Genomic DNA, 16,018 nt, shown 5'->3' on the forward strand with positions numbered 1-16,018 from the left:
TGTCAAATGCTTTAGCAAAGTCCAAGTACACTATATCAACTGCTATTCCACTGTCTACCTGTTTACTTACTTCCTCATAAAAAGAGAGTAAATTTGTTTGACAACTTCTGTCTTTCTTGAAGCCATGCTGACTATCACTTATAATATTATTTTCTAACAGAAAAAGTGTCTCTTTACTAAACTCTCTAGGACCTTTCCAACTATGGATGTTAAACTAACGGGTCTGTAGTTACCTGATAATGACATTGCTCCCTTTTTGAAGATAGGAACCACATTGGCTCTTTGCCAATCCATCAGTACCTTGCCAATAAATATTCTCTAAAAATTAGAAATAATAGCTTTGAAATACCTGAGCTCAGGTCTTTTAGGACATGTGGATGTAATCCATCAGGTCCTGGTGCTTTGTCAACCTTAATTTTTCCCAGCTGTTTCTCAATCATATCAATTCTTAGCCATTGTGACTCATTTAAGGCAGTGACATTGCTTTTATGAATTTTGACTTGACCTCTGCCATTTTCCTATCGTGTACACAGAGCCAAAAAAATTGTTTAGTAAATCTGCCTTGTCTTTATCCACAGTTACCAACCCAGCAACATCCTTTAAGGGGCCTACATGCCCAGATCTGACCTTTTTGCTATTAATATATTTGAAGAATTTTCTGGGGTCAGCCTTACATTTTATCTCCTTTTTACATCTTTTGTTATATTCTTTATAGGTTTCAAATGATGAAGGTGATTCTTCATTTTTATATTTTTGGAATGCCCTTTTCTTCTTCCTTATGGCTTTTTTAACATTAGCTGTAAGCCACATAGGTTTTAATTTTAGCCTCTTAAACTTATTACCCATTGGAATATATTTTTCAGTTTGCTTTTGTAGAACATACTTGAAACATTCCCATTTCTGTTCTATGTTCTTTGAGGACAATATTGTCTCCCAGTCCAAGTCACAGAGAGCCGCCCTTAATAATGGAAAATTTGCTCTCTTAAAATTAAATGTTTTTATCTTTCCTGTTTTTGCTTCCTGTTTGCAGCTTACATTAAATGAAATCATATTATGGTCACTGCTACCCAGATTCTCTTTTTTTTGCACATTTGTTATAAGCTCTGCATTGTTAGAAAGAACTAGGTCCAGCAGAGTATCATTTCCAGTTGGGGCTTCTATATGGTAAACTGTACCATAAAATGATCCTGTATTAAATTTACAAATTTACTCCCTTTTGCTGTTCCTGTAGTGCTATTACTCCAGTCAGTCAGGGTAGTTGAAATCTCCCATGATTAAAATACTTCCACTTTTTTCTGCTCTATAGCAGACTCCAATCATTCATTGTGTGTTATTCAACCCCACATTCAACTCCACCCATAATGCCTCAACCTCATCTCTTGTTTCATCCGCAATTTCTTTTTTCAAATTTACTTTTTGATGACTTCTCACAGACAGACACCACCACCCTTTCGTTTGACTCTGTCTTTACGACAGAGAGTATACCCAGGAAGATTGACAGCCCAGTCATGTGAAGAACAAAGCCAGTATTCAACAATACCAACTAAGTCATAATTCGCCTCACTCATTAAGGCTTCCAACTCCCCTATTTTGTTTGCTAGACTTCTAGCATTGGTGAACAGGCTCTTTAAACCATTGCTGCTTTTACCATCATTGTTTGCCAAATAATTTTGTGTTTCATTACAACTAGTACTGCACAATCCAATGTTTGTTTGTAATATGGGAAGCTCCTTTACAATTATCCATAATCCTCCCCCCAACTATCCACAATCCACCCTCCACTAGTGTCTGACCCCTGATTAACCTTTCTGCCACCCTATTTGACTGTCCCACCCCCTCTGTCCTAGTTTAAAAATCCCTCCACCATTTCCCTAAATCATTCCCCTAGCACAGCAGACCCCCGTTCATTTAGGTGCAAACCATCTCTGGCATACAGGTTGTACCCCAATGAAAAGTCAGCCCAGTGCTCTATGAACCCAAACCCTTCCCTTTTGCACCAGGACTTAAGTCATGTGTTTAGTTATCTAAGCTCCATCTGCCTTTCCTGTGTTGTGGAAAGCACAGGCAATATTCCAGAGAATAAAGCCTTGGAGGTTCTTTTCTTCAGCTTGAAACCTAGTTCCCTAAACTGATTTTTAAAGGATCCTCCATCTTCCATTTATATTGTCATTGGTTCCAACAAGTTTCAAATAACTAATACTTGCCTAATTGTTAATTTCTTTACAAAAAAATCATCTATTATGTAAATTAATTATACTATCATTAAAAGCTATAATGATCAGATTGCAAATTTCGAAACAGCAAATTTTAGTCTAGCACTTATTTATTAAATCCTATTGCATGTAAAATTAACCTCCTGGGCATTTCACTAATGTCTAGATTTCTGTACCAAAAGCAGTACACTGTTTTTCATGAAATTTTTTTTAAATTGTAGACCTGTAACTTACAGAAATATGTCCAAACAAGGGTTCAGTAGATATCCTGAATATAAAAAAAGTTTGAAGCACACAATCATGTAAAAAAAAAATTTAAATAAAAAACACAAAAATCAGCTTAAACAAGAATGCATTGAATCCAATAAAAAAATGTTTGAATTTCCCACTACAACCCCCGTCGACGGGCGCATGCACTGACATCAGGAATCGCCGAGGGATGCGTACGCGAACGCCGAGTGTTCTAATTCTTTCCGTACTTCCATGCAAAAAGTGTTACATTTTTTGCATGGAAATTTATTTTAGATTGTAGGCTATAATTTACCGAATTACTCAATAATTACTTTTAATTCACCGAATTACCGCATAACTCACCTAAATATGTCCAAAATGTAATAAATTTAATAACATTTTTTTTATAAAAACATAAAAAAAAAAACTAAAAAAAAAAATAGGGTATAATGTAATGTAACTGTACAGTAGCTTATATAATATATATATAATACAATTATATATATTATATAAAGATTTCTTTGTATTGGACTCAATGCAGCTTTTTTGTATTGAGTTCAATACAAAGTGATTTGAATTTCCCGCCCCGCCTCCCGTCTGCACCGACGCATGCACCAACATCATCGGGAAACCTGGAAATCGTCAGTGCACACGCCGGGAGAAGACTGAAGAGAGAAGACGTCTCCGGAGGAGCTGTGGGGACAAGGTAAGTATTTTTTTTCAGTTGCAATCTGATTGTCATACAATGTTGTATGACAATCAGATTGCACTGTAATGCTTGTTTATACTTTTAGCTACCCCAAACCTGGTTCGGGGTAAACGATTGTACCAAGTTTTCTCACCCCGAACCAGGTTCAGGCTAACCGCCCAGGTGGTTAAAAGAGTAAAACTTATTGTGAAAATAAATCTTTTTCTGTTGAACAAAAGAAAATTTGTAATAAGTTGTTTAAATGGGTAGTTAGGGAAGTGAGGTATGCAAATTTGATTCATCATTTCTTTTAATAATTCACACCCTCCTTTAGTCGTTTTTTTTAATGAATAAAAACTGAAATATAGGAGTGCACATGCGTGGCGCTCAGTGATGGCAGAGATAGCTGCCTCACACCACTGCGAGCACTGAACGCATCACTGCCTACCTTACACCACAGCTTCCCTGGATCACTAGGAGGTGATGTGTATCCGTTCCCAGCAAAACAAGAAGCGGACCGCGAGGCAGGAGAGAGCAGCTGCGCTGCTGTGTGTTACATCCAAGATGGCCCCCCTCAGCCCAGAGAACAGCGTGGCTTCAGGTCCCCAGCAAAGTGAGTCAGAAATCTCCCTGCAGGTCTCTCCCGCTCTTCCTCTATTACCAGCACCAGTGCTGCCCGAACCCCCTGAGGCCCCAGATCTCTTGGCTAAAATGCAAGGGCTGTTACACCAAGCTCTGGATGCACAGTGTAAAAAGTTTGTGGACCACTTCTCCCAGGACACCAGGGAGCTAGATAGATGGGCGCTAGACAGATAGATGGGCGTCTGGATGATACTACTACTGTCCTGGAAGGCCATGAGGAGGGCATAGATTCCCTGAAATCAGAAATACAAGCCCTCCATTCAAAAACTGGAGGAGGTGGATAACAGGGCACGACGTACTAATATAAGGGTAAGGGTGCTGCCGGAATCAAAAGAAGATCTAAACTCCACGTTTACTGCATTATTGCAAGAATTAGCATCAGAAATTCCCATGAACTGATTGGAGATGGATCGTATCCACAGAACCCTCACCATGCCCCAACCAAAGGGTCCACCACGTGACATTGTGATTGCGTTCCATTACTATCCAACCAAAGAGCGCTTGTTTCGGGCGGCTCGTGACAAAGCTTTACTACACTTCCAGGGCAATGATTATCAAATATTTGCAGATCTGGCTCCCTCTATCCTGTTTCCCCGATTATAAGGCACTGTCTTATATTTTTTGAAATGCCAAAATATGCCCTAGGTCTTATTTTCAGGGGATGTCTCATTTTTCCATGAAGAAGACTACAGTACACATTTATTGTTGAAAGTCACTCATGATCACTCATGTTCCATTGATTGTCCCCTTCTGATCACTCATGTGCCGTTCATATTCCCCTTCTGATCACTCTATGCCATTTATTGTCCCCTTCTGATCACGCTATGCCATTGATTGTCCCCTTCTGATCACTCTATGCAATGCTTGTCCCCTTCTGATCACTCTGTGCAATGATTGTTCCCTTCTGATCACTCTATGCCATTGACTGTCCCCTTCTGATCACTCTATGCAATGATTAATGATTGTCCCCTTCTGATCACTCTATGCAATGACTGTCCCCTTCTGATCACTCTATGCAATGATTGTCCCCTTCTGATCACTCTATGCAATGATTGTCCCCTTCTGTTCACTTACTGGTAATTAAGTGTAGGGATCTCCGTTAGGGCAGGGATCTCTGTTAGGGCAGGGATCAGCAGCTTGCTTCCTGGTGCAGAATGCCGGCTTGTTACTTTCAGTTTCACTCTGCACTGCAGCCAGGAGCAGACACGTGCTGCAGCCAGCATCAAGGGGACACACACAGGATCGGATCTCGGGGGATGTCTTATTCATGGGTGAGTGTCTAATTTTAATTATTTTTTCAAAAATGGGGGGTGGCTTATTTAATGGGGATGTCTTAAAATCGGGGAAACACGGTACTATTCAGAAAAGGCAGGCACTTAAACCTTGGCTGTTAGAGCTGCAACCCCAACTCATTAAGTTCAGATGGGGGTCCGGCGTGCAACTGAGCGTAGGGTGTCCCCTCAATCATCACCCTCCAGCTCACATCTTTAAAAGAGGCAGCATGAGGACCACCCTCGCTCCAACTCAGAAGCAATACCCTGAGGCTCTACTCCTTACAGGGACACCCCTGGCCTACCTCTACCTTTGATAAAATTGTCTGCGAGGGATGTTTTTTTTTGCTTCTTAACTTTTACTTTTTCTCCTGTTCCTGGTTCGGTATGTCCTGTAAGTTTTCGGTGATTGGTCCCCCCTGGACTGTTCTACCAAATGTTGGTTTTGTTTTGACTGATGAGCATACCTGCATTTTCACTAGACGGCAATGCATGCATGACGACTCCTGATTGGAGCCATGGTTGATCTACAAGACAAGCATGATGCACTCATGCTCCTAGAGGCTTGCCCCTTTCCTACCTCTTCTGTATGCTCACTAGCCTCTATGTTTTGTTCTAACATGCATGGTCAGAAAATTTTGATGACAATGTTGACCCCTTCAGGAACTATATCTTTGGTTGTAAGTTTAATTTAAGAATACATTAGTGTTATTGTTTCAGCGGTGTGCTTGGTGCTCTCTAAGAAGGGATATGTTTACATTGACCTTGGCTTCTCTCGAGCGGCAGTCACTGCGCACTCTTTAGACGCCCAGAGATTTTATTGTTTACAGCAGGTACTCCACTACATCATAACCATGTTTGTTGTATGCACTCCTGGCCTCCACGTAGGGTCAAGTGCACTTTTATCATGTTGTTTAGTGTTCGTACAACCCATCTCTCTCCACCCTTGTGCCCCCGTCCATTCCTTTTGGAATGGTTCCCACAACCACCTTTATCTCTGAAATGCCAAAAGTGATGCTTTGCTTCTGTATTTGCCATGCCATTATCATAGTTTAGTTTGAATGTGCAGGGGCTGAACTCCCTGCTAAGAGAGTCAATGCATTCTGGGTCTTCCACACACAGAAGGCTGATATTATTTGTCCCCAAGAGACACACTTTTCAGCCTCTTCCTATCCAAAGTATTTCAGCAACCATTATCCACATTTTTACCTCGCCAATGTCCATACCAAACAGAGGGGGTCTTGATCGGCTTTAGGTGATCTTTGCCATTTACTTGTGACCAAGAAATCAAAGACCCCGAGGGTCAGTACCATATTTTGGTGGGGCAGTTGTGCAATGTGCAGATATATATATAGTTTCCTAATATGCTCCCAATTCTAGGCAACTCATAGCTGGAGGGAGTTACATCCCCTACAACAAGACTACTTACACTTTTCTCATCCACATAATGTCTGGATTAGGATTGACCATATCTTTATTTCTACCCTCTTGCTCCCCCAAGTACAAGAATGTAAAATTGCACCAATCTTGTGGTCTGACCATGACGCTATGGTCCTATCACTCTCCTCCCTGTATGACAAACCCAGACTAATTGGGTGGTCAGTAAATGATTCTTTATTAGGTGACCTGGAGGTGGGTGGTATGGTCCAGCAGCACTTGTGGGACTATTCCTGCAATGACATGCCTGAAATTGGAGTTGCAACACTCTGAAACGCTCATAAGGCGGTCATCAGAGGCTTACTTATACAAATAGCCTCACATAAGAAAGAGCAAAGATTAGCAAAGATCACGGAACTGAAGCAAAATATGGTTCCCTGCTTGACAAGGTTAAGCGCTCTCCTTCGGAGGTTCTTAAGAAACAATTGGAAGCAGTATGCAGTGAGCTGGAATTGTTCCTGAACAATCAGGCTGAGAAACAACTCCGCTGGGTCGGTAACAAATTTTATTCCAGGGGTAACAGAGCGGACACACTCTTAGCTAATAGACTGTGTTTACAGGATAGAGGGCACAAACCTCATAGACTCAACATTACTGGCTTTGGTCCTACCAGTCGCCCATCCATAATTCAGGAAGAATTCCAGAGGCGTCATCACGTCTATATACTGCCAAGGAAGTGGGACCTCTTGGTAGGCTGGAATCTTTCTTATCATCAATACCTCTCCCTCCTATACCAGAGGCCCTACGTGCAACTCTGGAAGCAAAGGTTTCAGTGGAGGAAGTAAAGCAGGCCATCCGAAACTTGAAACCAAATAAACACCCAGGTCCAGATGGTTTTTGGCCCCCTATTATAAGCAATTTAATGACCTGTTAGAGCCACATCTAACCAGCTTGTTCAACCACCTTTTGATAGGTGATAAGTTTGGCCTCGATACGCTTACTGCTAGCATTTGTATGGTGCCCAAGCCTAACACAGACCATTCTACTTGGGTCATTTGTCGGCCCATCTCCCTGGTAAATCTAGATATCAAACTATTGGCCGCTATTATGGCCAGAAGCCTTAATACTGTTTTTTTATCTCTAATTGGCAAGGGCCAAGTAAGATTCATGCCCCAGAGACAGGCTGGTGACAATGTTCGCCGTATAATGCAGTTGGTTAATCAAGCCCATAAAAAAGGGGTGTCTACAATGCTGTTATCTTTGGACATAAGGAAAGCCTTTGATACTGTTTCTTGGACTTACCTGCAGCGACTTCTCAGCTCTTGGGGGTTCGGCCCACATTTTTGCTAGTGGGTTCAGGCCCTTTACACTGAGCCCAAGGCATTTGTGGAGTATGCCAGAAAGGTATCCTTTCTGTGGTCTACCGGTCCCTGCTTTTAGCCAACTATTCCCACCCACTTTTGTACGCATCTAAATGGGAGACAGATATTGGACCACAGGTGTCCAAGGAACAATGGCAGCAAATGTGGGATGCCGCAGCCCATGAAGCTAACTATAAACTGCTACTCGCCCGGAATGCTCTGGAAGTTATTTTTGTGGCTGTGGGTCACCAGGCACATTGTACCACATTTGGTGGCAATGCCCTATAATCAGGTGGTTCTGGACTGGTGTATACTAAATTATTTATACCATAGTGGGCAGAGGTATCTTAAAGGACCCGTTTGAAGCCTTTTTGATGCTACGCCCCCAGGGAATCACCAAGGGTCAGTTTCACCTTTATACTTACAGCTGCAAAGCAGGTCCTAGCTAAATCTTGGTGGTCTGGCATGTCCTCTGTGGCACAAGTGAAGAAAAAGGTATTGTGGTACGTGATTAACGAAAATATGGTAGCTAGACTCCAGAATCGTTTGCATTTTTTCAGAAAGGTGTGGGACCCATGGATTGAGCACTATATGCCTGCAGATTTTGATAGCTTTCTTCTTGAGTATGAGTATGAGTGGGTGGCTGGTTGTTTACTTTTCTTTCTTTTTGTTTTGATCTTTTGCCAGTGCATAATTGGTAATCTTATATTCCTATCGGGTGGTAATCGGTCCTTCCCGTTTCCCCCCTTCCCTTTCCCCCCTATATGTCTGTCTTGTCTGGGTTTTTTATTGCTCTTTTGAAGTGCCTTTACCTGGTGTATGGATAGATACTCTGTTGTAAGAGGGAATGTTTTTTATCAGACTCCTTCAGGGGCTGGGTTTTTCTACATATATTATTTTCTTTACTATATGGAATCCCCAGATGCTATAATATTTGTTTTGTATCACCCCCTGACTCGTTCTTATCTATGAGTCTTATTGGCTCCACTAGGCGGGTAAAGGTTGTAATATATACATTGTTTGTTTGTCTGTACTGTTAATTCTTTGTGTTATGTTCACTGTTTATGTATTTTTGAAAACTCAATAAAAACTTTTTTAAAACAAAACTGACATAGAAAAACATGAATGAGTACAGCTATCTTCATGTAGTTTGTAATAGTAAAAACCCTATACAACACAAACATGCTAGTCTTAATTTGTATGTTAAGCACTATTTGAGCAAATATTAAGAAATCTGTTATTTTCAGTAAAACAGATACTATGTTTTATTGCGCACAAGATCAATATAATAAAATAAATAAAATATTTAATATAATAAAACAGACCAAACAATTAAAAAATAGGGCTATGTTCAGACTAGCATTAAAAACCCATTGAGTTTACTGGTCCTGGCCACGAGGGGACACAATCAAAAAGGGATCCCCCCAAAACTTCTCCCAGTGACTACTTCCTTTACGGCTTCCTATTAAGGGACTCCCTTCCCTATTAAAGGGACATAACTATTTAAAGAGGAACTCTAACAGCAATAAACCCCCTTACCTAACAGACATATAGATCATTTGAGAAGCAAATCAGTACACATACTGTATACAACTTTCAGATTTGTATTTGGTGGTTTAGTTTTATTTTTTTTTATTTAAATATCTTTCATAGTGTTTGATGACCAGGTTAGGGGGTCTAATGAAAACTTAAAACCAATTTACCCATTGGGGGGTATCTAGGTAAAACATAGGCCCTTCTTTGCCAGCACCCCCTCATGGGCATCAGGGATGCCAAATAGACTGGTGCACATCAGCATTAGGACAATGCTGTACTAGGTTAGAAACCCTGTTTGGGGGAAAACTTTATAGGGCTGAATTGAAGGCACACTTCTGCACCTGTATTGAAGGCACACTTCAATATTTTTATAGTTAAAAATAATCCACAGCTCCAAAGCTAGGAGCACTTTAGATATAAAATCACCCACTTCAAATGGGAGAAAAAGTGAGTTTGAATATTGAAAAATCTTGTGATTATTGGGAATATATTAGGATGAATCAACAGTCACTGGGTAAGAAACTGTGTAAATATTACTGAAATACACATTTCCAAGACAAAAATTGAGGAGTCCTGTTTGATAAAATTTCACATGGGAGGACTTGCTTGTTGCAAGTTTCATTGCAATAAATAATGAAAAATATAATGCTATTCCAAAAATAGGCAAACCTTGAGCAAAAGCTGCGCAAGATCTTGTTCGAAAATGATAATGGATAGTCCCCAAATTTAACAAATGCTGATTTTTTTGTTTGTTTTGCAAATAAAATGATGTAGATGTAACATTCTTCATGTTTAATTTTTACATGCAGTTTTATTATGATTTTGTTTTACAGTTCTTCATACTTGTTTTACTTCTGTTCACTGTGGAACTTGCTGGGGTCATTATGGCTTTGACCTTTCAGAAAATGGTAGGAAACATACTGTGGCACCAATAAACTAAATGGTATCTACTGATAAACTGTAAATCATCTAATTTAATTCTAATGATGCGTTACCTTGCAGATCAAGGAAGATCATTTTCGGGATGAGCTACAGAAGTTCTACAAAGGAGATAACTCTTCTGAAGTTTTTAGCCAGTCATGGAACACCATTATGATTGCAGTAAGATATTTATATGAGTATGAGCTGAATTATTAATGCACACGTTATTCTGTGTAGAACTAATAGCAATACTTCCCTGGTTTATAAGGTATGTGAGATGTTTGACTTTTTTTTTAATATTACTGTCATGCATGGAGAGACAGGACTACTAGGGGGCGCTACAGCTTGCACAGAGGTGGTGTGAGCTCTGAGAGTGGCCAAGGCGCAGAGTCTAACCAGTAACCAGGTCTTCTCCAGAGCCTCTGATGGTGAGGATGTTGCTCCGCTGGTTACTGTCAGGTTGCGGTCCTTGGGGACACCGAGGAGGGCAGAACACAGTACAAAATTACAAAGCAGAAGGATAGTCATGGAAGGCCAGGACTGAGGCAGGCAGCAAGCAAGAGAGGTCAGGTCACACGCCAGGGGTCAATTGCCAGGGATCCAGGAAACAGCCACTAGTGACACAGGGGCCACTGCGGGCACAGGGAACACAGAAGACACTGGAAGCAACAGGAGGGACAGGTGACTCAGGGATATCCACAGACAGACAGGAACACTGGAACAGCACAGGGAAGTTGGCTGGGAACCAACAAACTGGACAATGAGGAGGTAACGCAAGAGCTGGACAAAGAAAACACTGAATTAAGCACCAGGTGAACGGGAACTAGCTCAACAGAACTAGGGGCTCGGTACAATGAAGACATGTTGTACAAACACTAAGTGCAGTGTGTGAGCTAGTTAAATAACCAGGGCTGGTCAAGAGGCTAGTTTCTGATTGGCCAGGGGATTGGACGGAATTGATAAAGCTTGGAAACAGAGGCACGCCCAGTGTCAGAACTTCCCACATGCGCAGGAGAAAAGCATCTGCGCTTTGGTGAGGAAGAGGTAAGTGTGACATTACCCGCCCCTTTTATGGGGACTCCCCACCGGCCGGGGTCCAGATTTAAGGGTACATTAGCTTTTTGAGAGAAAACATGGAATCCAGAATGTGATGGACTTCATATTTCTGAGAAAAATCTGGTGCGAGAGTAGCCAGCGTTGAGGGATGAGAAAAGCAGTTCAGGACCAACAGCCTAAGCAGAGACACAATAAATGCATTGGGCAGCTTGAGATGTGACGGAAGAGTTATCTTTTAGCAAACTGGGTTACCCATGGCAGAAATGGCATAAGATCCGGTGAACTGTGGGGCAAATTTCAGAGAAGGCACCTTGCAATGAATGTTCCTTTTAGAGAGCCAGACTTTATCCCCAGGTTGGAGAAGAGGCGCCTTATGGCCACGCAGATCAGCAATTTTTTTGTGCCTGAGAGCTGCGTGTTTCAGATGCTCACAAGTAGAAGACCAGATGTGGTTAAAGTCTCTCTGCAGGGCACTGAGTGCAGATATTTTGGCAGAGCAGGGTATAGGAGATTGAAGGCAAGGATGCTTGCCATAGACAATGTAGAACGGTAAATCTTTGGTGCTGGTGCTAACATGGTTGTTGTGGGCGAACTCCGTCCATGGTAGCAGTGCTACCCAGTCATCATGGTGGGCAGAAACAAGGGCTCCGGTATATTGCTCCAGGGCTCGATTAACTCTCTCTGTCTGCCCAATAGTCTGTAGGTGATAGGAGGAGAAGTTCACACAGATGTCCAGGGATCTGCAAAAGCCTTTCTAAAAGAGAGAGGTAAATTGCATCCCACGATCAGAAACTTTATGTGTGGGCATACCTTGAAGCCTAAAAATTTCACGAATGAAGACTGGCACCAACACAGCTGCCGATGGTAAAGCTGGAAGGGGTACAAAATGGGCCATTTTGGAAAAGCGATCCACAACCACCCAAATGACCGTACAGCCATCGGAGGGTGGAAGATCCGTAAAAAATCCATGGACAGGTGACTCTAGGGAATCTAGGGTGTACACAATGCTTGCAATAATATAGGTTGGGCACATACTTATTTGCCAAGTCTACATTATTTTTTTCAATATTTACCTCATTCACTATTTTTGTAATTAGTGTTGGCTGAACATGAATTTTCTTAATATTATTACTCTGGGTAATTAAAATTTTTTTTTTTTAATTGCCTGTTTCAGCTGTCATGTTGTGGTATATCTGGGCTTGGTGATTTCGGTAATAACTCACACTTCCATGACCTGTACCCTTCTGCTCCATGGCCAGAGGCCTGCTGCCAACGTGATGACCCAGTCATATCTGGAATTATTAAGGACAGACAGAAATGTATGGAGAATACTCCAGACTACATTAATAATCAGGTAAAACATTTTCATATCCAAAGTTGAAAATGCTAAAAAAAAACACAGTCCACCTATCCTAGTCTGGGGGAAAACTGCATGTTTCTTTGGTTTATATACATTTTATTCATCAATACTCTGGTAACCTGTTATATGCTCTTCTTAATAGGCTAAGGGGTGTATTATGACTTTGAAAAATGCTGATACCAAGTCTAATTTAGGTACTTATTCTGCTTGAATTAAAATACATTTTGTTTTAAATTATTGATAAATGTTTTAATTCACCCAACTTTTACCCAGAATGTACACATTTTCACACTGATTAACTTAGAAATATGTATAACTCACAAGTAAAAGTCAGTTCCCACTATTTGGGTACAAGTTGGGTGAAAACATTTATAAATAGACCATGTAATTAAAACAAAGGCTTTTTGGTGTCCTGAAATTGCATTATGGGTATCTTATGCAATGTGGTTACAAACAGATTTTTTTTGTATATTAAGGTACAAATATTTTTTGTGTTCCAGGGCTGTTTCAGTACCATTGCCAAAAGTTTGAAGAAATATGTTTCCGTAACTGGAGCTGTGGGCTTTGGGGTTATTGGTACAGAGGTGAGCTGTGCTAAAATAAGGTATTGTGATGATACCTGAACCTTCAGGGAGAAGGAGGGATCTCATACCCCCAGCATGACCCCAATGTTGGAATCTGAATGCTGGAATCTGAAAACCCACTTTTATAAATATCCACTCCTTCACCCTTGGAAATAAGTACATAGTAGCCCTAACCCATATCAAAACTAAACCTAGAAATAAATATATACCACAGTAGAAAAAAAAATATCTTTATAACTCTATTTTACATGTTTACCTACAGATGTTCGCTATGTTCTTTGCACTTTGTCTTTACTACAATTTTGACTAGAAGCTAGAAGATATGACTGAAAAATAAAAGAACATTCAACATGGAGAGCTACAACAAAATCTTAAAACTCATACAGTCTGGATATTTTTCTTCACATTTACCTGAATAAAAAATAAGCATTAAAGATAGAGGAAGCTTTGGTTATGCAGTAGCTATATTTTTGAATTGTTTATTTGATAATATATTCTAAAAATGTGCAGTAAAGGGTGCAATGCCAATTTTAAAGTTTTTTGTAAATGTATTTTGTTGAATCTTGAGTTAAATACTTGACTAACCATGCTTGTGTGAAACCAGAGTGAAATATCAAACAATGTACTAGTACATATATATAATGAGATTGAACATGAGATTTTTATGCAGTAATGAACAAGATGTAATGTATACTAATCATACCAAACCTCTGACATATTAGGTATAGCTATATGATGTACAGATTTTGCTGTAAGACCTAAGAAAGTTATCATTATCAGAGACAGTTGAGAAGCCAAAGACGATTTAGTTGCTGTTCAAAGACTTACAAGAGGTTAAACCATGTCACACTAGGCCATTATGTTTTAAAGTACATTTAAGGATATATCAATTTGAGTCATAATTAAATAAGTTGTAGTTTTTCTTTTGCTGCCTGGAGTTAAGCTTCATAGAATGACATATTGTAACAAAAACACTTTTTAACACATTTTCCCCAAAAGTGAGGAAAAGCATAATAATACCTTTAAGTTAATCATATGTAGGTTTGTTTCTAGTACTCTAGGAGTCAGATTTCTGGTCCTCAGTGGCACTTAGTGTTTTGATCCACTGGCTCTATATTACTACTGTGTCCTGAGGCCATGTAAGGGCCAGTTGGACTGGTAATCCCTGTTTAATGTACAGCGCTGCGTAAATTGTTGGCGCTATATAAATCCTGTTTATTATTAATAATAAAAATATTAATATTAATAATCCGACACTACCATAAGAGGCTCAGTTGGCTTTCCTTTAAACTAATGTGTCCCTAAGTCTAGATGCCAGAATCAGACAAATATATAGACACCTCTTTCAAAATTTCTATGACTATGGAAATAAAAGTAGGAAAATGCGTGCCAGTGCCTTGGCTAAACAAAGTGTCATGTCCTTAAGTTATTTATGTGCTTGGGTAAAATGATTATCAGACCATGTGAGATATTTTTGGGGATTAATATAATCAATTTTCCAACTTAAAACCACATAATGCACACTGAGCTACACTACACAGTAATTAGCTTATACATTCTTACCTACAGACACCCCATTACCCCTCACTCTTTTAGGCTACGTACTCACATGCAATGGATCTCATCCAATATTCGGCTCAGGGATGATATTGTATGAGAATCTTGAATGTATACAGCGCTTGTTGTAAATCGTCCGAACTACCATCTTGGTGGATCCATGGATGACGGGCGATAAACGATCGTAATGAAAGGGAAGGGGAGAGAGCGCAGCGGGGTGCTGCTCAGTTGTTCTCCCCCTCCCCTCTCCATACAGCACAACTGCCTTGTATGTGCAACACTCGTTCATGCATCGTGCATCGTGAAGTTGTTGGTAATTGGAAAGGATCATGAAAGGTACTTTCCAATGACAATAATTGGATGTGTGTACTTAGACTTAGGATTGTAATCATAGTATAAAAGAAAAATAACACTACCTAAAAAGTTATATTTTGTCTTGAAAACTATGTCTCCTGGCCCCGACTAATAAAGCTTACAGCTAAATATTTTTCCCCCCCTCATTTACACCTATTTTAAGTCCTTAGCCACAGACTCACTGTTCCTAATTTGCATATTTGCAACACTGACTTGGGTTGGTGATAATGATACAAGATGTTACAAATGTATATGTGTGGAGGTAGCTGCACCTTTTTTTTTGTTTTTTTTACCATGCACTTCAAAAATGTGTGCCTGTTATTCCCACCAAATTGTATTAAGCCCTAGTGAAATATTATCTATGCCTCATAAGCTGCTGACTTACCATTACTCCTTTACACAGTACCTTATTTTCTAATAGAAATGGAGAGGGAACTTCAGGGTAGGCAATTTACAATACCTGAAATGGCTCATTTTAACACATTTGGTGGGATTGTCAGAAGATCAGACCGTATTGGTGCCTGATCCTTTAACATATTCAAAATATCATTGGTGAAGTTATAGGGGACAATCCTGCAGAAATATTATTCACTTGACATCAATCCCAAACAATATGGACAAGGCATAACACTGAACCTTTTTATTGATGCAAAAGCTCTGGTACCTCCTAATGGAAACAAGACAACATCCCTTCCATTGTTAAATGGCAACATATCTTCATGGAAGCAGAGGAGTGGGATGTGACTTACAAGGGTTCACATGACAAATTCTATTATATCCAGTCAAACTTGCCTGTAATTTTTACATAAGACCTTTATATTCTATTTTCATCCAATTGTCTCTTTGAATGTTCTATTCATTTACATG

The 16,018-nt window shown here is 40.1% G+C and overlaps 1 protein-coding gene across 3 annotated transcripts in view; it reads left to right on the top strand.

Moving 5' to 3' along the window:
• LOC140322183 (tetraspanin-18-like) overlaps window positions 1-13,691 on the top strand; it is a 43,926-nt gene extending 30,235 nt beyond the window's left edge. For all 3 annotated transcript variants that reach the window (XM_072398790.1, XM_072398798.1, XM_072398802.1), the window contains 5 exons: window positions 10,153-10,227; window positions 10,322-10,420; window positions 12,471-12,650; window positions 13,157-13,240; window positions 13,503-13,691. In XM_072398790.1, the coding sequence (XP_072254891.1) occupies window positions 10,153-10,227; window positions 10,322-10,420; window positions 12,471-12,650; window positions 13,157-13,240; window positions 13,503-13,550 (486 nt within the window). In that variant the 3' untranslated portion in view covers window positions 13,551-13,691. The remainder of the gene's footprint in view (window positions 1-10,152; window positions 10,228-10,321; window positions 10,421-12,470; window positions 12,651-13,156; window positions 13,241-13,502) is intronic.
• Window positions 13,692-16,018: the final 2,327 nt, after the last annotated feature.

The sequence above is a fragment of the Pyxicephalus adspersus genome, chromosome 1, assembly GCF_032062135.1.
Source record: "Pyxicephalus adspersus chromosome 1, UCB_Pads_2.0, whole genome shotgun sequence".
Lineage (NCBI taxonomy): Eukaryota > Metazoa > Chordata > Amphibia > Anura > Pyxicephalidae > Pyxicephalus > Pyxicephalus adspersus.